This window comes from Plodia interpunctella, chromosome 3 (genome assembly GCF_027563975.2).
Source record: "Plodia interpunctella isolate USDA-ARS_2022_Savannah chromosome 3, ilPloInte3.2, whole genome shotgun sequence".
Taxonomy (NCBI): domain Eukaryota; kingdom Metazoa; phylum Arthropoda; class Insecta; order Lepidoptera; family Pyralidae; genus Plodia; species Plodia interpunctella.
In genome coordinates, this window is record NC_071296.1 from 4,848,101 (window position 1) to 4,871,634 (window position 23,534).

Below are 23,534 nucleotides of genomic sequence, written 5' to 3' on the forward strand. Positions count from 1 at the left end.
ATTTATCAACTCTCTGTGTTGGTATGGTCCAATCCAATTTAAACCTTAATTAATTGACCTTACACAAATTTTAATTTAATAGACAAAATTACACGAACTAGTTTTTCAACGTAGCTAAACGGGACTAATCACCGCTGCTTTTGTTCATAAAAAAAATTATTGTATGGATGTGTCGTGCTGAATGCGCTTACCTAATCTATGGACAAAAGCTGAATATGTATGCTCAAAAATCGTATAGTAATTGTTCTGTTGCTATGACGATATAGCGCGAACAGTTACTGCAGCTAAAAAACGTAAAACATTGTTAATGTGGCAGCTACAACTTCTTTTCTTCTGCTAAATCGTGATGTTGATTTAGCAAATTCGGCGTAGCAAGTAAAGTAGCTAGTGCTTATTAGCTACGGCGACACATGTATGGCGTACGTTATCCGAACCGTTGGTGTGGCACGGTGGCATTGCTACGGCGTAGCAATCAATGTAGCTGTAGCTACGGCATCCCGGCGTAGCTCGATCCGTTGCTGTAGCAGCTACGGCGTAGCAATCAATGTAGCTGTAGCTACGGCATCCCGGCGTAGCTCGATCCGTTGCTGTAGCAGCTACGGCGTAGCAATCAATGTAGCTGTAGCTACGGCATCCCGGCGTAGCTCGATCCGTTGCTGTAGCAGCTACGGCGTAGCAAATAGCAACTGTAGAGTATATAGCATCTACGGTATTTACGCCGAAAGATCTCAAACATATCCTGAAAGTTTCGTCTTCGAAGTTGATATTATCAACGGAACCCGACTACTTTATTGTTATCAGTTTCGTCGTATTTGACGCCAGAATAACAAGCGATAGGAAACTTGACTACCTTCTCACCCACGCATTGTTTCAATTACAAGACTAGGTATGTTTCTAGAGAGAAATAAAGTTTATTTATCGAAAAACGAAATCAAAACATACACTTGCGCCCAAAGATGCTAAAGTTTTTTCAATTTAGTAGTGAGAAAAATATTGCAGACCGACACTACAAACTGAACATGGATACGTTATAAACAAATAAAATGAAAATGAAAACCACAGGCATTGAATGTAAAAAAACATTTTATTATATCTCTTAGTCACCTGAACCAAGAAACTTCGCACATTAGAAAAATAAACGGCAAATGTAAAGGTTAGCAAAATAAAGGTCAACAGGCAATATTGGATTGCAATTACCCAAGATGTCCGGGCTTAGTGGCCCTTCGCACCTCCTCATCGCCCTCAATGTCGACCATTTCTCCAATCAGCTTCTTTTGTTCCGATCGTTTTCTAACAAAGAGTAAACGAGATTTTGAAAAGTACCTATGAAATGTGAAAATTTCAAAGAAACAATGTTTTTCAAGAATATTAAGGACACCAAACTTATTATTTCTCAACTAAAAAATACTTACGTGAAGCTTTTATAATGAACATCTAAAATTAACGTAATATTGTCCTACTAATATTATGAATGCGAAAGTTGAGGATGTGTGTAAGAATAAGAATATTTATTTCTGAGACATGGTAGGTACATAGGTGCATGAATGTTTGTTACTCTTCCACTCAAAATCTACTGGACCGATTGTTTTTTTTATTGTTATGAAATTTGATACACGATTGGAATACGAGGGCTGCTATTTATGTATCCGGAATAACAAAATTAAACAAACATATATTATTACATATGGTTTTATTGTTTCTCGAAGTATTCTCCGCGATGATCTATGCACTTCTGCATACGATGAAACCAATTTTCAAAGCACTTTTTCCATTCTGATTGAGGTATGTCCAAAACGTGTGTTTTGAACGCATCAACGGCCTCTTCGCGGCTCGAAAAACGTTGACCACGTAATTTATTTTTAATGTTTGGAAATAAATAAAAATCATTGGGTGCCAGGTCGGGGCTGTACGGCGGATGACCCGTCAATTCAATCTTTTGACCCTCCAAAAAATTATTTGTTTCAGCCGACTTGTGGCAGCTAGCATTGTCGTGATGAAGTATGATTCTGCGTTGTGGGTTGTTCTTTCGTATTTTTTCAAAGACTTCTGGCAAACAAATGGTGGTGTACCATTCAGAATTAACCGTCCTACTATTCTCTAGTGGCACTGTAGCTACATGTCCGTTGATACCAAAAAAAACAAGCGACCATTTGCTTTAAAGTGCTTCTCGCACGAACAACTTTTGTTGGATTCGGTTCATCTTGAAAGACCCACACCGTTGACTGCTGTTTAGTTTCAGGGTCATAAGCATAGATCCAGGTTTCGTCACCTGTGTAGATATTATAAACAGCTTTTGACGTGCCACGGTTGTATTTTTTTATCATTTTCTTACACCAGTCGACACGAGCCTGTTTTTGATCTACGCTCAAGTTGTGCGGAATCCAACGCGAACAAATTTTTTTAACAATTAAATGTTCGTGTAATATCGCGTGTATACTCGTCATACTAATGCCCAGAGACGCCTCTATCTCGCGGTATGTAACATGACGATCTTGCATTACTAATTGTCGCACAGCATCAATATTTTGTTGTACCACTACCGATTTAGGACGACCCTCCTTAATTTCATCCGTGAGCATAGACCGTCCACGTTGAAATTCCTTAAACCAATAATACACAGTGGTTTTCGATGGTGCTTCATCTCCAAAAGTTAAAATCAGTTGTTCGATGCACTGTTTTTGAGTTAATCCACGCCGAAAATCATAATAAATCATCGCGCGAAAATGTTCACGAGTTAAATCCATGGCAATGAAGACAAGCTATTTTCAAAATTGGCGCCAATTGAAAAAAACAAATGACAGGGACATGAAAAATATTTATTCTCTAGCCGAAGAGTTCTATTTTCAAATGTTGTAATTACTTTTTAAATATTCTAGAATTATTGGCCAGTTCCGGATACATAAAAAGCAGCCCTCGTATAACCTGGACACGTAGGATTTTTATCTCGAAAATCCCACGGGAGCGAAGCTCCGGGGCGTGGCTAGTATGTTATAAAACAATATCGTTACACCTTTTGCCTTACTTGCGTATTCCATGAAGATTCGCAGTCCACGGGGGGCCTCGCAAACTCGCACTACTAAATAAACATGCGCCATTACATTGTACAGTGCACCATACAAATGTGAGCATTTTATTCCGAGGGAGGCTCGCAGGCACCCGGGCGCATTCAGGCAAATAGATAAACAAAGGTCCTTTATCCTTTCCGCCCTGGCGCCGTGTGAAGTTGAATGCCGGGACCGTTTTCATACCATCTGCAATAAATTACTGCGCTGAATGAAACGCCATTATGAAAAGATATTATTTTGCGATTCGGGGATTTATTGAACGGCAATAAAAATTGTTTTTATTATCAAGTTATTGCACAATTTTATGTTACTAAAAAGTTTGTAAGCAGTTTTTTATTTTATTACAAGCGCAAAATAACATGGATATTTTAATTACTACTTCTAGTTACACCATACGCAGCAGCCTTTCAACCCTCACCACTCCTACCTTAATGAGTTTGAAAATACCCACCATTACATTTACCATATGAATGGATAAAAGTGAGGCAGCGCGTTGGAAAGTTGGCGTAGCAATGGCGTTAAACCGGCGCGCGTGGCTTACAGCTGCAGGCACGGAAAACTATTGAATTGCACTCGCATTGCAGCCTGTTTGCTTGAATTGCACCTTCGGTTATTGCAATTTTGTGAAATTAAAAATATATATAAGTTTGCGTGGTTTGAAGTACATAGGAAGAGTGATAAATTAGGTATATTGGTGGTTAGGTAGGTATATAATATTTGTTAGGATGGATTAGTTAGGATCAGGATGTTATAACATTTTATTTATGCCCGCGAAAGTACTTATATCCCCAATATTTAATACTTTGTCTTTTATTCTTGTGAATGTCTTTCCCCATTGCAGAAAAAAGATTGAGTAGATAATGCTTAAATAGGTAACAAAAAATTAATAAGTAAACTCACTTTCTCATCTATATCTATACACCTTGTTTGTTCGCGCAAAACAGTTAAAAACCAAATAACGGAAAACCAAATAGGGAGGGTAATATAATGTAGGTAGGTAGTTCAAATTAAATGATACTTTTTTCCAAATGTCAAAAACAAAATTATGTGGGGTTTGTACAAATGGTTTGTATGCTTTGGTGTATTCTTGTCGACCCGGTCGTCGGTGTTCCCATTAATTATCGTTTGTTTTTACCTATTATAATTATATTCCCCAAATAAGTAGCCAATATACGGATTTTATTTTCAAGGGATTTGCATTTCTTTTTTGTTGATGTATGGATATTGTTGACGAACGTTTAATGCCGGCTCCACACTATCACCGTGTAGTTTGCCTAACAAGATACATTATTTATATTTATTATAGCGGTATTTTTCATAGCGGTAGAAGCTCTCAAACTTATCCTGAATTTGCCTCGGCATGTCTAAGTTCGGCGATAGTGTACAGCCTGCATAACAAAGAAACTAATGCCGGCTCTACACTGTCATAGCACAGTTTGCGGATTGCGACAAATTTAACAGCCTATCAATATGACAGCTATCAGTAATTTATATTTTAAGTGTAGTGCATTCGATGGCCAGTATCTGAACATCAAAAGTATTTACACATCCCCATAGCCCCACTATTATAATGCAGTGGGTCCAGGAGTATTTGAAAATTCTGCTAGACCCATCAGTGGAAATTAGCAGTGGAACCTACAGTCCGGAATGGTTTTTCATTGCGATAAATAAAACCTCTCTTAAGAAATACGCATTGTTCGCGCGGGCTTCCTCATGAAATCAACGATATCCATCAATGGATCTTCAAGATGGATATTGTAATGGACGTAGCGTTTTTTTAGCAGCTCACATAGATAAAAAAAACGTTTTAATACGTTTGGCGTCCAGAGCATCAGAATCGTCGATGGCAGTTACTATTATAGTGCGCCGCTAGTAGGTATATCTCTAGCACAAAGTGACAGTTCAAATACCATATTTAAAAAGGGCATAACCACATACCTTGATTTTTAAAAATCTGTATATATCTGATGAAAAACCCTGAATGTCATATACCTAAGTACAACATGGTTAACACGAGCACAGATTACAGTGCAATGGTATCACAGTAATATTGCCTACAGAATTTACTATTCCGATGTGAAAAACTTCTTATACGAGGGCTGCTATTTATGTATCCGGAACTGGCCAATAATTCTAGAATATTTAAAAAGTAATTACAACATTTGAAAATAGAACTCTTCGGCTAGAGAATAAATATTTTTCATGTCCCTGTCATTTGTTTTTTTCAATTGGCGCCAATTTTGAAAATAGCTTGTCTTCATTGCCATGGATTTAACTCGTGAACATTTTCGCGCGATGATTTATTATGATTTTCGGCGTGGATTAACTCAAAAACAGTGCATCGAACAACTGATTTTAACTTTTGGAGATGAAGCACCATCGAAAACCACTGTGTATCATTGGTTTAAGGAATTTCAACGTGGACGGTCTATGCTCACGGATGAAATTAAGGAGGGTCGTCCTAAATCGGTAGTGGTACAACAAAATATTGATGCTGTGCGACAATTAGTAATGCAAGATCGTCATGTTACATACCGCGAGATAGAGGCGTCTCTGGGCATTAGTATGACGAGTATACACGCGATATTACACGAACATTTAATTGTTAAAAAAATTTGTTCGCGTTGGATTCCGCACAACTTGAGCGTAGATCAAAAACAGGCTCATGTCGACTGGTGTAAGAAAATGATAAAAAAATACAACCGTGGCACGTCAAAAGCTGTTTATAATATCTACACAGGTGACGAAACCTGGATCTATGCTTATGACCCTGAAACTAAACAGCAGTCAACGGTGTGGGTCTTTCAAGATGAACCGAATCCAACCAAAGTTGTTCGTGCGAGAAGCACTTTAAAGCAAATGGTCGCTTGTTTTTTTGGTATCAACGGACATGTAGCTACAGTGCCACTAGAGAATAGTAGGACGGTTAATTCTGAATGGTACACCACTATTTGTTTGCCAGAAGTCTTTGAAAAAATACGAAAGAACAACCCACAACGCAGAATCATACTTCATCACGACAATGCTAGCTGCCACAAGTCGGCTGAAACAAATAATTTTTTGGAGGGTCAAAAGATTGAATTGACGGGTCATCCGCCGTACAGCCCCGACCTGGCACCCAATGATTTTTATTTATTTCCAAACATTAAAAATAAATTACGTGGTCAACGTTTTTCGAGCCGCGAAGAGGCCGTTGATGCGTTCAAAACACACGTTTTGGACATACCTCAATCAGAATGGAAAAAGTGCTTTGAAAATTGGTTTCATCGTATGCAGAAGTGCATAGATCATCGCGGAGAATACTTCGAGAAACAATAAAACCATATGTAATAATATATGTTTGTTTAATTTTGTTATTCCGGATACATAAATAGCAGCCCTCGTAAAATAAAACTTGTGTTTCTCATATTCTGAAGGAAGTTATGAAGTTTTAGAAATAAAACAACCAAATTTCGAATATTTTTAACTTTTTAATAGGGATAACTTATATAATATGCAAGGGATACTCCCAAGGATTTTCTCTCTAGTGATAAAAGGATGAAACCATTCATAAATGGAGAATCACATTTTATCACCCGCTCAATAAATACAGTCAACAGTAAGCATAATCTTAAACAATTTAATCTGTAAACGATACTTAGTCATTTTACAACTCCGGATATTTGTCTCGGAAATTAAAAGTATATTGTGGGGGTTCGGGCCCCCGCCGCCGCACTCGCGTCCACAGTCATCGAAACAGGCAGAACATATTTATCTAAATTTGAATCAAAACTTTATATAGGAATAATACCGTTCTGTACAATAAAAACTGTAGTATACACGTGTAGAGATATTATATACAAAGTTGTGATGCAACATCCACAATTTGGTCTCCGCTCGTCGTCGAACTGTTTTCATAACAAAAATATTTCCGTTCGGTCGACAGCACGACACCCAGACGATCTCTACACTACTGCTGGCTGCAGGTGGTGGTCCGGTCAGTGGTGGCTGGCCGCCGGCGACGCGGCGCCCCCGCGCGCGCGGCGGCGGCGCGGCTAGGACGAGGAGCCGGCGCCGGCGGAGAACAGACCGGCGGAGAAGGCGGCGGGCGGCGCGGCGCCGGCGCCGGCGCCGGAGGCCAGCGTGGCGCCGCGAGGCTTGGGCATGGGCGGCTGCAGGTACTCGTGCCGCGCCAGCCCGAACACGTCGATGCGCTCCTCCTTGCGGTACGCCAGGCACGCGCGGATGAAGCTCTGCGGGCGACGACCTTCGTTAGCATCCACTCGTATACACTCGACGAGAGAGAGATAACAGGCGATAGGACAGAGAGTTCGTCCCTGTACACTCGCTTTAGCGATTTATGAATAGTGTTTTAAACAAACTTCCTCATAATCATAGTCATATTCCTCATGGCTGAGGGTCGTGGTCATTAGGTACGTGGAATTAAACTACTTTCTTGGCATTAGAAAATGAAGTGGTTCGCCATTGCCTTCTCCATTTCACACAAGTTAATCAACCAGTGTGCAGGTTTCCTCACGATGTTTTCCTTCACCGGAAACAAGTGGTGGTATATGAAAACTACTTTACACGAGTCAGATTGGTATACAAACTCATGTGGCACGAATAGGATTCGAATCTGGGAACTTTCGATCTTAACCATTACACCACCACCGCTTCAAACAAACTTACAAGTTACTTATTGTAGTGATTTGAGTACCTATTTATATGCAATAATACGCGAAGTACTTCAATTAAGATGATACCTATAGATATACCTAAGATGTCACTGCAACAACATTCACAAAAAAGTTGAACAAAAAAAGAATAATAAATAAATGAAAAATTCGAGTAATATAGCTAGATGAAACCAACCTTAGCCTCGTTGCTGACTGTGGGTTTGTTAGCGAACTGGACCTCGGTGGCCTTGAGAATGGTGTTCTCTTCCAAAATGGTGGCCTGGCTCTGGTTGTGTCCGAAGGGCTTCTTGCCGTAGAGACACTGATAGAAGATCACGCCCACGCTCCACACGTCCACTTTGCTACTGATCTTTGGCGGATTCTTGCCGACTACAAAACACTCGGGTGGCAGGTACCTGTATAGAACAAATGCACTTGATTTTACAAAAATATAACAAAAAATAAATAGATAGTTGAACTTTTTATTGCACCATTTGCAGAAGAAAAAGTTAAAAATAGATGATTCAACTTTAAATTTTGTCATTACTTAATGTAAGTAAAACCTTTTATGAAATATAGGTAATGTATGCCATGTACGTCCAAAATCCTGGGTCCAACACTTGACCATTTCATAATCCTTACATATTATGAAACAAAGTCCTCTGCCGCGTCTGTCTGTCTGTTCGCGATAAACTCAAAAACTACTGCACGGATTTTCATGCGGTTTTGACCAATATTGTAATTCCTGAGGAAGGTTTAGGTGTATAATTTATTGTGTTTTACACGAACGAAGCCGGGACAGGCTGCTAGTCTTTTATTAAAATATATATTGTATGTGTGAGGTGCAGAACTTCAACTCTCCAAGCAATACATTTTGGATCGATTCGAAAAGCCAACCTATATGATATTACGAAAAAGTTCATTTTCCATCTAGAGATGCCCCGGGATCGAATCCAGGACTTCCAGTGTAGCAGTCCGACATCACGATTAGGTTACGGAGGTCGTCAAATTATTCGTCATTACTAAAAGTCGCAAACACAAATAAAGACTCACCAATAAGTGCCCGCGCCCTGACTGGTGAGATCCATGCCGTGGTCGGGGTTGTAGTTCTCCTCGTCCATGACCTTGGACAGCCCGAAGTCGGTGATCTTGATCTCGCCGCAGACGTTGCCCTCCGTCAGCAGGATGTTGCCGGGCTTCAGGTCGTAGTGGATCACCGGCGGCTTGATCTCGTTCAGATACTTCAGCGCCGACACCACCTGCATCACGATCGACCGGGCTTCGCGCTCGGGGATTGTCTTGTGCTGTAATATATATATATCATTTTGTTTATGGAACTTCCTATGAATAATGCCGGCTTTAAAACTAAGAAAAGGAAAGAGGAGGTGATATCATAGCCAAATAAGACAGAACATTTCCACACAACATCCAGACTTATCTCATACAAAGTGGCAGATAGAACCTTATAAAACTGAGCATGCACAAAAAATATTTTAAGATATATACTTAAATATATCCTCTTATATGAACACAGATCATTGCTGTTGTTGGACGTCAACTGCATCGGTTGGGAAAAAGAAATTAGTAAGAAGCGCCTCAGTCTGGGAATACTATAATTAAAACTCCAAATCAACTTAAAAGGCGAGACTTGATTATAGAAAGCGCCTATTCTCAATATAAGAGAATCATGATTATGTAATCTCAATGACAAAATTGTTGCTCATTGTTTTCGTTGTGTTTTAAGCATCAAAACTGACTAAGCCTTTTGGAATTTTACAACAAATGTTGCTTGCAGAGGGTTTAGTCACAGCTTTTCTAAACGTCCGCTTGTGACAATGGTAAGTTCGATCGTTATACTATTTATTTTATCTGTTGTACATATTTAAATATAATATGATGAAATTTTGAATGTATAATATTTTTATAGTGATTACCATTCATCTAGAGGCCTGTCCTCGACAAATGGCTGAAATTAATGAATGAACGATTGCTATACATCAATGTCAATGATAGGGCATTGCATCACTCACTACATATAAAAATTATATAATATGAAAATAATGCAATGTGATGAGGTAAACATTAAAATTTTTCCCATAATATATTGAAATTGTTCTCCTTGACAACTTTAGTATCTCAACTACTTTGTCATGGTAACGATGAAGCCAGTAACTACAAAATGCAGCAGCTACTTATATTTTATTACGCCCGTTTCCATGAGACTGCGTGTATATTATATACGTGATAATGTTATGTAATGTTAATATTATGCGTGGTTCCGTCATAAAATAAGACTACTTCATATCCTCCAGTGGATTTTGTATGAGGCTTCTAAGGAATACATATCCTTGTCAGCTGATAGGCAACAATAGCAATCCCAAGGAGAGTTGACGTCAGACAGGTGGCCGGTTATAAAATCATAGAAAAATCTTCAAAATTTTAAGTTTTGATTCTTTACTCTCCTCGGGCTTTGCGACGTCACAGCCTCGAATGCGAGTTAACTATAGGACTATATTCACCTGCTTGAGATAAAAGTCAAGATCATGGCCGTTGCAGTACTCCAGCACGGTGCAAAAAGAGTTTCCGTCTATCTCGAACACGTCGTACAACTTGACTATGCGCGGGTGGTCCAGGGCTTTGTGGATGTTGTATTCTCTTAGCGCGTGTCTGGAAATCACAAATATATGGTTAACTTTTCCGGACTTACTAAAAATCATATGATAATAGAATGAGCCTTATAGTATCGGTGCTCCAGGTGCCCAATATGCAGGGTTTCCCTTTGGTTTTCTATTAGTTCTAGTTTGGGGTTCTATGTTTAACCTCGTGTAAGATATTTTGATAAATAAACGCATTGTTTACTTTCAAAAGTATGGCTGTTTCATTAATTTGTGATGTATTTTTTTTAATTTTGTATTCATTCAAATTCTAATCAAATATTGTATACTTAAGGCTTAGTATAATGGTTTTCATAGACCACCACTTGCTCCGAAAAATCCTTGAGAAAAACTGCAAACTGGTTGACAGTTAAGTTCACTTATGTGTGTGCGGCTACTTCCCACTAGATGTCGGTGGGTAGTCGTAAAACTCATTTCAGATGCCTTTAGGCGACTTGAATAAAATCTGACATGAGTGTCAGGAGTATACACTCGGAATAAAAAAGCAGAAAGGTTGGAAATAAGTAAACAAGGTACAAACTCACTTGATCTTCTCTTTGCGAGTCAAAGGCGAGAACGAGAGCAAAGGGGGCGAGAACGAGAGCAAAGGGCGAAGTGCAAGTTTGCATTTCACTTCTCATTATCGAATCGAATCGGAGTGAGACGCAGTGAACCATCTCATTGCGGTGTTGTCGTTGCGTTACAACGCTACACCGCCAATGTACCCAGAAGGGAGCTCAGCTACCTAACTCACTTGATATAGTTGGCCTTCTTGTCTTCCTTCCAGTCCTTGTTGAGCTGGTGCACCTTGCAGGCGGTGTAGCGCTGTTCACGCAGGTCGAACGCCTTGTGAACCTCGCTGAATCCACCTTTGCCCAGCAGCATTAGTAGCAGGTACCTACAAGTTAAAAAATATTTTTTATTCATCATAGTCCAGACAGCGAAGTTTAAGCAGAACTGGGCGGGGCTTAAACTGGACTTGGCAAGTTTGCCGCGTGCCGCCAGATAGATGGCCACGGATCACCACAGCTCGGGATAGTAGAGTTTCAGCGTAATTGGCAACAGACTGCCCATAACAGTAATCTGTGGAGGACACAGGATGGACACTTGCCCAGCAGTGGGTTACTTGACAGGTTTATATATAAAAATATATATTTATTAAGAAAATTATATCGTCATAATATTTAAGTTCATTATGTGTCACTTTTTAGAGCGGTTTTGCCTGCTCAATAACAGTAAAAAAATCTATATGTATGTCTTAAACTTATATAAAAGTTAGGACGACAATCATAGGTTTCCATACACATATCAAAAATACAGTACAGTAGTACATCATAAACCAATAATATATAACAAAACATAATATAAAAGTAAATAATTGTAGGTTTTGTTATTTACGTCTTATATTATAATATCATAAATTCGAAAATTTGTGAGGTGAGTGAGGATATTTCTTACACAACATCTACTAGACTGATTTTATTTAAACTTATTAGTAGAATATCAATACTATAATAATAACGAATATACTCACCGTTCTGACAATACTGGATGTTGTGAAAAGCGACTTTGATCCTCATTATGTATCCGTTTCAGTTCTCGTATGTGAAGATTTCTTTCTCTTTCTAATTTCTCCATTTCTAGCTGCAAATCTGCATCTTCTTTCTTTAAAGCACTTTGTCTTAACTGTAAAAGCCAAATTGATAAAATTACTAACATGCTAAAACATATTTTAAACAAATGATACAAAAAATAATTTGAAATCACATTAGTGAATCACTTAATAAAACTCGACTTATTTCCTAACTTGCATGCATGCATTGTAAATCCAATGACTATGTCATTATGTCATTATGTCAACTAATAGGAATTATTCATAGGAATATTCCATCCCAAGTCACAGCACATTCGATTCGTCTTGACAGTCATAAAAATTCGCACATAAATATTTTACCTAATATTTCATTACGATACTGATGATTTCAAAATAATATCGTTCATCAAAAATTTTGTACGTGTAAACTTCAAGTCTTAAAATACATTGCATTTATTTTATGACCAAATTTAAAGTTTACTAATTAAAAGTTTGGCAATTATGACGATATTAGACTTTCGTTTACTGAGAAAACCATACCAAATTCCATCCAGTAGTTTTTGCGTGATGTGCGAACAAAGATACAGACAGAGAAAAATTCAAAACAAAATTGTTTTGGCTCCTATTAGTCCCATAAATAACTCTCATAATATATTTTCCTTAAATATCTTCTATGTACAGAAACAGACCACTTCTGACTTACAAATCTGCCTGTGACTATTTGACACTCTTCGATACGACACATGATATATCAGATATTTTGTCATCAAGTAGTACCTTGAGGATCTCGTCAGCCTCGTAGTACTCCTGCCAGGTCATGGAGGGCAGCGGGTCGGGCTTGAGGAAGGTGGGCTGGTCGGTGCCGTTGTGCAGCGGCGGCGGCTGCGGCGGCTGCGGCGGCTGCGGCGCCGGCGTGCTGGCGGCCGCGCTCAGCGCCCGCTTGCCGCGTCCGCCGCCGCCCTCGCTGTTGGACGGCCGCTTCTTGAACAGCAGCTTCTTCTGCCGGTCGATCTCCTCCTTCTCCGCCGTGATCTCCTCTTGCCGCCTGACGGTTAATTATCTATTGTTAGATAATACTTTTGGCTAACTTGTTAAAATACTATATCTTGTACAATAAAGTTTAAATTCGTTGTCGATATTTCATGGCTAAATATAAAGGTAAAAAAATCTCTCTATACTCGTGTTTTGCCGGTAGTCTGTGACAAACGCTAGTCTATGACACGCCCAAAGCATTACAATTTTAAAATATTCGGCTTAGATGTTTCGCACGCCGCAGTCGCCTCACACGATATCCATGAAAAATTCTAAAACACCACACGCCTCTTCAATGAGGCAAAAAGCTATAATTTATATTCTTCCTATTCTAGCATTATCAACTAAGTTAATTTTTCACCAAAACTTTTTAAAATAAACGTGAATCGAATAATATGTGCTTGAAAATATTACACACTCAAGAATTCATTTCATTCATTTATTCAATTTTTCTAATATATTCACTATTCGTATATTTGAAGATCGTCAGACGATTTATAACATTTAAATTTATACAATAAATAGGAATTTCAATTGACTACCACTCACTTCCTGTAAAAGAAATATTGTGTGGACTCTACCTGATTAATTATAGTAGAAATCAACTACATATAAACACATGCATGAATATTACATTCTTGCACATAAATATATAAAATCATCTGTTATAGAAACCTGGCAGTGAATGATGTGGTGGTGGGGGTAATGATAGTGGCCCCATCCCAAAATAAGACCATTCCATATCGTTTTGTGGGTGTTGTACAAAGCGACCAAGGTCTCAACAGCTGCGAGGCAACAACAGCATTTCCAAATAGGCGAATGATCGTAAAGACATAACTGAATTTTCAAGAAGAACTAGGGAAGAATGCGAATCACCTAAGAAAGCATTATATTTTTCGCAACAAATGATTTTTTTCGTATGGCGTCAAAAGACAACAGAATGATAATCCTGGTTACCTCGTAAGTTCTTGGAAAGCATATCCATCAGTCCAATTCTCCTGGAAGGTGGCCCCGACCCGCTGCGTCACGAACTGCCCCAGCCGAAGCCTGTTCTGCATACACCGCGCCCGGGCTTCTTTCTTTTCTATAGTACTCTTCTCATTTAACAATTTCTTAACGACTTCTATACACTTGTTGATGTGTGATTTGTGTTGCTCTATTACCTGTAAATTATTGTACATCGTTAAATTATTATAATATTATGAATACCTCTGTGGCGTATCACGCCTGTCAATTTTTAGATAACATGAGAGCATACAAAACATCGTTGCAATAATCCATACTGTGGTTTAAAAGTTGAAAAGCGGCATTCAGTTTTACTTTGTGGATATAATTAAAAATAAGACAATAAAAACACTGACCTTGCTCTGTGCTTGCACTTGATGCTTCAGTTCTTCATTACTTCTTGTTAATTCTTCTATTCTATTATTCCTTAGCTCTAAATCAGATGATGCTTGAGTTTCTAACTCTTGTATCCTCTGACATGTCAGTTCTGTTTGAACCTAGAAACAGTGAAAACATGATTATGTTTTATCTAAAATCAATGGTACACAGAGAAACATAATACATATTGTTAACTCATCATTAAGATATATTTAGCCATTAATCATTGACAGACCAATATATGATATAACCAGCCAGTTAGCCCTATCCTAACTAGTGAAACAAATTTTTGTATGCTAGCTCAATATCTTACTAGACTGTTAGATACTGCAAGCTGTGAAACAGGTCCTAACTTTTAAATACTAGTATTAAAAACACTTTACTGAACCAAAACCAAGATACAAAACGTAATGTAAACAATAAGACAATTAGAAATATTAATGCAAGAATGCTAAATATAGTTTAATGGAAATGCTTTACCTGTTTAACAGAAGATATAAGCCGCTGCTGCGTGGCCGAACTTAAAAAACTGGCTCCTGTGGGCAGCAGCGACGAAGGTGACGGTGGGTACTGCGCAAACAAACGATGCATGTTAACTCAGCCTTAATGAACATTACTCTTACTATGAGATGCCCTATGAGCCAAATCTGGCGATAATATTTAGCATTTATTTATTAACCATAATATAAAGGGTGTGACAAACTACATAAATATAGCTATTTTTGTGACTTGCTTACTATTTTCAATGACAAATTAATATTATTTAAATTTGACTTATTATTTCATTCACTTTAGATTGTGAGTAATTTGGGATAACAGATAGTGAATCGAACAGACATGAATAGTTAATTATTTGGGTACATAAGGCATCTATGATTGATTTTTATTTACACATATATTTTCCATAATCTATAAAAACACAGACACAAAAACCATCCTGCCTTTACTTGGAATGTCACATATTTGATAAAGATTATTTTCAGTCAATTTATTGATATGATAAATGATAATTACCATAGGGTAGTTGGCTCCTTGCGGTGAAGGGGATTTGGCACCAGTGTGCCGACCAGGGCTCGAGGAGGGGTGCTTAGAGAAGTATTCTCTAATATTCTTATCAGAATTATGTCGCTGCTTGCCGCCACCACCTCCTCCCCCGCCAACTCCTTCTTCTCCTGAAACATCAAATACATAATTACTTATTTATCATTGCTCAAGGATAAACTGTAAATATACATACTTAATAAAACAATTTTTACAGATCTCTTGGTGTGCCAGTCTAACCAGTTTTTTGATTGATATATTTGAAATTTCCTTGACAATGTTTAAGTTATTATTTGTTTAATCTGGCCACATGACATAACACACAACAGCCAAAGACTATATTGATTACCAAAGTAGAATGAATACTAAAATACTACCTATTTGAAAGTTACCAAAATGCTACAACATTTTATGTAGCTCTGGTGTAGATATATGAAAATATTTGGATTTCATATAATGCTCCAAATGAATCTACAATCTCTTGACAATTTGAAAAATATACGACATGAAGACTAAGACTTCAGAGGATAATTAACCAATATGCATAATTTTAAATACATATAAATTTAAATAAAATTACCTTTCCGTTTTCGTTTTCTTTCTGGCATAGCAATAGTAGGAGTAGCACCACTTGGCGGCACCAGTGCAGCCCCTGGTACACTATTGGAGCCTCGCATAGCAGCAGACTTTTCAGGTGTCAAAGCATCTACTTCCTTATCACTATGGGACGACCCTGGAATGCAGATTACTTAAAATTCAATCATAGAGTTATGAAATAGAATCACTAAAAAAAGTAAATTATGTACATACATTTTGTAATCTGAAATCTCTACATGATTTTGGAACAAGTAACTTTTGAACAAGTAAGCAAGACAAAGTAATACTAACTGATGTTGCTCATTGGATTTACATTTAACTTACTAAGTGACTGCAAACATTTTAAAACAATTTAAGTGTATGATTTTTTTGTAAAACATAAAGCTACCTAATAACTTTTTCTGATTTTATGTAGTAGTTATTTGAACCAGGTCCATCTTCATTTTGTTAAATAAATTTAATGAATAGTGCTTTTCATAAGTTAGTATCCAACTTTCTATTGTTTGTAATAAGTTCACAACCCAAAAGGTTTAAAAAAAAAAACTTGTTGTAAATTACAAGTTTTTTTTTTTTCAATTAAACACGAGAACACGACAGTGAGATGAGACATAGGTATTAGATCAGAAAAAACTATTATGTACTTACAGAAAGATTTATTTTAAAGTAAGATCATGGAAACTTACTGATAAATAATATAAATAAGCAAAAATAAACAAACAAATGTAATTAAATAACTGTTTCATCCTCAGTTCTCCCTCTGTTTTATTATCAATGACAGGTAAAGATAGAAATAAACCTATGCTCCATAAACTATAGAGTGAAGAGGAAATTGCTTGATTTTCCTATTCTATTTTTATATGGCAACCCTTTGATTTTCCGTTTCCTCCCCATTGCCAGTTGACCTAACAACACTATGTAGATTGAAAAGACAATCTTAACAATTTTACTCTCTATTTACGAAATTTTTTGTATGTGCAGTTACCTATATATCCTATATATTTTGAGTGCAATGTGCATTGGGTTATTTATATTACTATTAATCAAATACAATGATTGTGTGAATCCAGAAATAGTAGGTAACGAGGTGAGTTTTACTAAAATTTTAACCAAAAAAACCACCTATATTGTTATGAATTTCATCTACGTATCAAAACTTAAGCTATTACAATAACTCACTTTTTGACAAGGAGCTCAGTAGACCGACATAGTTTACGTTAACACCGCTTTTATAGTCGTGCATTGTTGCACAAAATAGTCTCGGTGCACGAGAAGAAAAACGGCACTTTCACAGTTCCGATCCGGCATTATATACACGATAAAATGACGTCACAGTTTTTCGATTGATATTTAGTTTTTACACTGAAGTTCAGCCCCTTGACAAGTTCATCAGGAAAAGGTTAGCCGTGAAGTAGCCGGCGAGTATTGTAAACACTCACAACACTGATCACAATATTCACAATTCTGCACTGAATCACTTAAATCACAATTTTACCTGTACTCATATTGGAGTCCTGATTGTGTAGTGGTTGCCCCGTGTTGACAGTAGTTTGTGGTGCCATCTGAATTTGTGACCCAGCTGACATCTGTAAAGAAAGATGGCGTCTTTACATATGACTCGTTTCGTTCACTTTCCGTCCACTTAACACACGTTTACAAAAATTCTTTAACTCAATACCTAGAAGTACTCACAAACTACGTATTAGGCTTTGTGTCCATTATTTTATTATTTTAATTTCCATCCAAGTAACCTATAACTCGTTTGACAAGTTGTAAACGCCAGTCGCGACAATCGGATACGCATCCGCGGGGAGCGGCGAGGTGGGAGGGAAAGGCAGAGAGGGGAGGGGAAATGGAGATCGTCACGAAGTTTGCTCCGAATGTAATAATAATAACGACGGGCGAGGCGCCATTTTACAAGGATACAAGGCCAAAGGTATTGTTGATCTTGTGAAAAAATGTTTGCATGCACATTGACCGCTAAGGTAGGCTCTCTGCACAATTACAATACACTTATATTACAAACCAAAGACTAGCCAACAGTAGCGGCCTCGGAGAACGATACTTCGCATTCGCACGGCAGGTCAACAGCCTGTGATTGCGATCGTGTTTGTTGACCAATTGAATTTTTGCAACTTACAAAATGCAAAGAAAATACGATAAGGCGAAAGTTGTTGCTAGATATTCAAAAAGTCTAAATGTTGTATTTAGACATTCACTGAAGTGGTTTAATCTAAAATGAGTTGACCGATTATTCCCGCAATGAGGTGGCAACAGCGGGTGGCGGGCGGCATGCCACCAACCGCAGCGAACGAGTATACGTGATATCGGCGCTCGTGCCCCACAACAAACTGCTTACTGGACGTGTTACGTAGGCGGCTATGCTGCGATGTACCAACATAAACATAGATATGTATGTCTGCTTATTCTACCTATACACATACCTACCTAAGTAGCGCGCGATAAAGTATTGTGAACAAGGCGAGTATACATATATCAGCTTGTTACACATTTACACATATTCAACAATCATTGGTCGAAAGCCATGATTTGTTTGGCATTTCGACTCAAAGAAGGTACACATAAAATCCACGGATCCACATCTAAAATGGCATTAAGAGAAGAAATGAAGAGAGAAGAAATTATAAGTTACACATAACATGTGTAACGAACTTGTGATTCTAATGCCATTTAGTGTCTAGACAATTTTATACGGTATTCTCATCAAATAAAAATACATAGGTATACACTTTAAACCCAATTTTACTCGGTTTTTGCGTTATTCGTGAAATAAACAAGACTGCAAGTTTTATCGAACCCGTAAGAGCTGTTTGTAAAAATGATGTTTTTTGGTAAAATAGAGACAGCTTAAATCACTAGCTTCCAAGTCAAGAGAGGATTCACTAATGATTCAGCGTTATCAGATATTGAAAGAAAAACAAGGTGTCCTAGAATGTTCAAACTAGTACTTATTCCAGAACCAGCCATGCATTCATACTAATATTATAAAGAGAGAAAAAGATTTGTATTTTTGTTTCTAATGAATAAACTCAAAAACTACTAGTCCGAATATTCATTACTTTTATTTATCAAAAGATATGAATATTCGTGTCATTGAAATGGTGTTACTGCAGTTTTACCTAAGGTCCTTTTACCAATGCTAGCAAGTAAAACCACAGATATACAATAATGTAAATTGTAAGTAATAAGGCATATTAATAGCACTTTCTATGTACTACCTAGTATATGGTAGGTACCTAATGACAGAGAGAGAGACACATAAAGCAGGCCTGGTATATTAGCATTATCGCCGGAACGTTGCCGCTCTGCATGTACTCCCTTCGGTGCCTCTTGCCCCCTCCTCTCCTGTTCATAGCCGCCACCTCCTGTATTAAACCAGCAACAAAAGACGCCTGCGAGCACAGCGCATTTCGATTGGATCAAAACGATAAGGAAAATAAGAACGGCCACGTGATACATAGCAAACTAAGTCAATAATGTACAAGTTTCTCCCATTACTGAAGGCTGACTGACGTAATATCACAGATAAGCGAATTAATAACATTTGAAATATTAACAAACCTCATATTAGACACGTAACGCTAAAAATACGAATTATTAATATCTCTAAGTAAATTGGTTGTACCTACCTACTATGTAGATTTATCTTGAACATAAGTTCGAAATCAACTAATTCGCTTGCTTCATCTTCATGCTTATTATCGTGTTTATTTTTAGCTCATACCTACCACTAGGTAGGCCAACGTAAGTACGTACTAACGTATTATAAGAATGGAAAGTTAGCGAGTTGGCAACCTGTGTTAATAGTTCTTATGTATGTATACTAGTAGCATACATGCATATGCCTACTGTATAATTATCGTGAACAATTGCCTTTAAAAAAAATTTATCCGTTTAATATACAATGTAAGTAGGCAAAAAGCAAGAAAAACTACTAAAATATGTACAAAAGCAGTTTATAACTTGTCACCCTAAAAAATATTCTCATCTACGCAATCTTTAAGAATATTTTTTGTCTCTGTATAGGTACTTAGTTTGTAACAGAAACTCTTGCAGATTATATGCGCTTTTTGCGTCGCAGGAAACTGCGTCTCAATTTGGAAGACAATCAATACTCAGTCACATCTCTGTCCCGCATTCATTGTGAAAGCGCAGTTCTGCGGACCCCAAAATCCCCTCTTCCGGTGCGGCGTTCAGCCGCGTGCTGTTTAACCCAATTTTCTAGTGCGAGGGGTGTGCAGGGTGAGGTGCGAGAAGGGGAGGTTCAGCGCAACTAACTTCAGCCTCAAGTATGCAATGCCAGAATAGGCTACGAGATTCGAGCACGACACTAAATACTTATTTATTATTTATTGTAGTACGAATCTATTAGGAATCTAATAATAAAATAATTAAGTCAATCGCTTTTTTACCTATGTCAATAATAAAAAAATGCTTATTAGGTTGAACAACTTTTGCTAAGGTATCGATTTGATTTATGCCAAAGAGAATCATACCTATCAGATGTTCTACATCTCCAATTTTTTTGTCTATTACAGTTTCTACGTCGTCGCCCTATATTAAATGTACAAAAACAATTAGGTATTTTACTGATGGATTTGTAAGCTTTGTTGACACTTGTACTTTTCGGTTTAATCCACTTTGATCACCTGGGATATCAAATTGCTTGCTATCAAATGGCTTGGGGGACATCGGGAATACACGTCAAAATAATATATATTTATGTATTACTAGATGTTGCTTCGCTTCGCGATGGGGCTTCGCTCCCGTGGGAATTTAGAGATAGTCTATTGGATAATGTATCTTTATAGGTTTAGGTAGTTTCGGAGATTACCCGCTTCGAACATACATATAAACTCACAAACGCTTACCTCTTTATAACAATAGTATAGATGTAGTGTATAGCGAAAGAGAAGTAATAGTAGAGAAGTAGTACATATATATATATATATATATATATATATATATATAAACAAACTCTTCCGTTACTGAGTGACTAACTGACAGACAACGTACAGGCGAAACTACTGGGCGTAGGAAGCTGAAATTTGCATGAAAACCTTCAAAATTGAGGAATGTAGGAGAGAACTAAGACCGTTGAAGTATGGATTGAAAATTTGGTTTTTGCTTGTTTAAAACAAATTAATGAATACGTACTAAAGATTTTTCTGAAAATAAACCCTCAAGCACTTCAAAAGGTTGGAAAATCAAGGGTGAAAAATTGTATGGAACTTAATACTAATTTCGAAAGAAAAAGCTGAACATTGATAAACATAATCTTCATGATTTTTCTTAAAGAATGACCGAAATTTTATTATGATATTCAAACGGGGGAAGCCGCGGGCAAAAGCTAAGGTTACTATATATACATATATTATTTTATAGAAAAATATAAAAATCAACATTATAAGCTTTATTTTTTGTTTATGTACTTAAAATACAGTTTTGATTATAAAATGACAATAAAACGTATGTACTTTTCTTATCAGGGAAACAACTGATAAGAATAATGGCTCGTCAATCACATTTATTTTATTTATTCAAATTAAAACAAGGGAATAACTTATCTGTAAGTCGAGTAAAACATATTATTCACAATCCTTTCATAATTAATGTGAAGTAAGCAAAAGTTTGCACAAATAGCAATCTATAATGAAAATAATTTTAGAGACGTGTATATTTGCTGCGTGAAGTGAATGTGCTAAAAAGTGTAACAACAACACAAATATAAACTTGGCCGATGATGATGGTTGAAAGCATGCGCAACTCTTCATTCACGTCATATGACGTGATTCCATAGCTGACTGCAGAGATATAATATTGTACCTACACCTGATCTACAATTTTTTAACTAGACTTGATTCACAAATTATTTTAATCCAGAAATATAACGACGGTGTATGTAACAATGTTAACATGTGTCAGGCGGTGATGCGGTACAGGCAGCGCAGTGGGTCAGGCGAAGCTGTTCGGGCGGACCTTGCAATGTCGCGGCGTGACGCTCAGCTGACGGGCCGCCCGGCGCGCCGTCGCTGTCGTCGCGCCGCTCTGCCCGCGTTCATTGCCTCCGCGGCAGTTGGTGCGAGCACACGTTTTGTATGTCATCACAATATCATGTAACTTTGACGATGCGATTTTACAACTTCGACTGGACGGAATGTTTCCTAGCAATGTGTGTACGTAGTGAAATCAATTATGTTAATACTTATTCTGTGAGTGCTTCGTGCAAAACTAGCTTTTGTTTTCTGGAGTGCGGTGACTATCGGTGCGAAAGGTCGGACTGTGTAAAAATAACTACGGAACCGGGCGACTAAGCGGTGGAATGAGGTTTGACGGCACATTGTGGCTGAGGCGGGGCGGTCGTATGCGCCATGTTATAATTTCCCTTCGCATCGAATGTGCAAACGAACTGACAGAACACTGCGCTGTGCCTACTTCTCTTTCGCTCAGTGCAAAATAATCATGCTTGTTGTAAGAGACAAGTCGTCTCCTACTACCTAATTCGTACCTCTTTACAACGGAACCAGTGTACACTTATGAAACCAGTTTATTATTAAATAGGTACTGTAATTTAAGGCTGTCGTTTTGTAGAATACGTATGCTATTTCCACAAAAATAAAATAAATCATAATTATCATCATTATTTAATAAAACAAATTAATAAATGACCGAACAAGGCCACATTTTAAGCAAAATCAAAGGGTTCCTACTTATGTCAGTAAAATTCCATGTCAAATGAAAAGTTTACTAGACAAGTTATTTTAAATAACATACTAGTATTTAGTATATTACTAAATTCTTAAAACCTAAAATCTTCACTACTACTTCTTTGATAAATGCAATACGCCTTCATCATTCAATAGGTATAAAAACAAAACCAAAAAAAAAAGTATAAATATGTGTATTAAACTATGAAAAGATACCTATAAGTGGTTAGGTAGGACATCAGTATCGTGACGTGATTTCATTCCGAGAAGCTAGCGCGCTGTCATCGTGCGTGTCGCTGACCCCACGGCCCCGTGTTGCCTGCCCTGCCTGCTCTCCACAAGCTTAGCTATGGCCAGCGTGATGCGGCATACTTTGCTGCTCGATATTCTAATCGTGTTATCGGGTTTCACGTTCCTCCTGAGCTACGTTACATAACTATACGTACCTATTTATTATTATAAATTAACGGTTGAGGCAACGGTTTAACATTATAGATTACTTTTTATCACAGGCGTGGTGCAACTGTATGATAAAGGTCCTTTAATTACTTAGCTACACGATATACCTACTACAGCACAAATTTGTGATAGATATTATGGAGACAACTATAAAAACCATGCGCTTGGTAGGTACCTACATAAATATTTTGTGTACAGTATACCTACCTACATATAATGAAAAGTTAAATGTAGAAAATCTCTTTCTACATTTAACGCGAGAGACTAGGTATTTAATAGCTACTACTATTATGAGGTCGCTATAAATAGCGCTGTTTACATTACATGCC

General features: G+C 37.5%; 1 protein-coding gene and 1 long non-coding RNA gene across 11 annotated transcripts in view; both read right to left on the minus strand.

Moving 5' to 3' along the window:
- Window positions 1-346: 346 nt before the first annotated feature.
- LOC128683441 (uncharacterized) lies at window positions 347-4,482 on the minus strand. Of its 2 annotated transcripts, XR_008406293.2 has the most exons (5): window positions 3,966-4,482; window positions 3,517-3,669; window positions 3,023-3,251; window positions 1,198-1,290; window positions 347-686 (listed from the first exon to the last, which is right to left on the minus strand). It is a non-coding gene; the product is annotated as an uncharacterized LOC128683441 (long non-coding RNA). The 2 variants fall into 2 exon arrangements; XR_008406292.2 differs by lacking the exon at window positions 347-686 and having other exon boundaries at window positions 723-1,290; window positions 3,966-4,478.
- A 2,033-nt stretch (window positions 4,483-6,515) lies between these two features.
- The window catches only part of Tlk (Tousled-like kinase), a 32,369-nt gene continuing 15,350 nt past the window's right edge, over window positions 6,516-23,534 (minus strand). For 5 of the 9 annotated variants that reach the window (XM_053769092.1, XM_053769094.1, XM_053769091.1 and 2 more), the window contains 13 exons: window positions 17,514-17,604; window positions 16,005-16,157; window positions 15,398-15,555; window positions 14,864-14,953; window positions 14,362-14,502; window positions 13,958-14,163; window positions 12,746-13,013; window positions 11,909-12,060; window positions 11,129-11,272; window positions 10,240-10,387; window positions 8,774-9,024; window positions 7,917-8,136; window positions 6,516-7,297 (listed from right to left, as the gene is read on the minus strand). In XM_053769092.1, the coding sequence (XP_053625067.1) occupies window positions 7,100-7,297; window positions 7,917-8,136; window positions 8,774-9,024; window positions 10,240-10,387; window positions 11,129-11,272; window positions 11,909-12,060; window positions 12,746-13,013; window positions 13,958-14,163; window positions 14,362-14,502; window positions 14,864-14,953; window positions 15,398-15,555; window positions 16,005-16,157; window positions 17,514-17,604 (2,220 nt within the window). In that variant the 3' untranslated portion in view covers window positions 6,516-7,099. The other 4 variants (XM_053769096.2, XM_053769095.1, XM_053769097.2 and 1 more) reach the window with 4 other exon arrangements.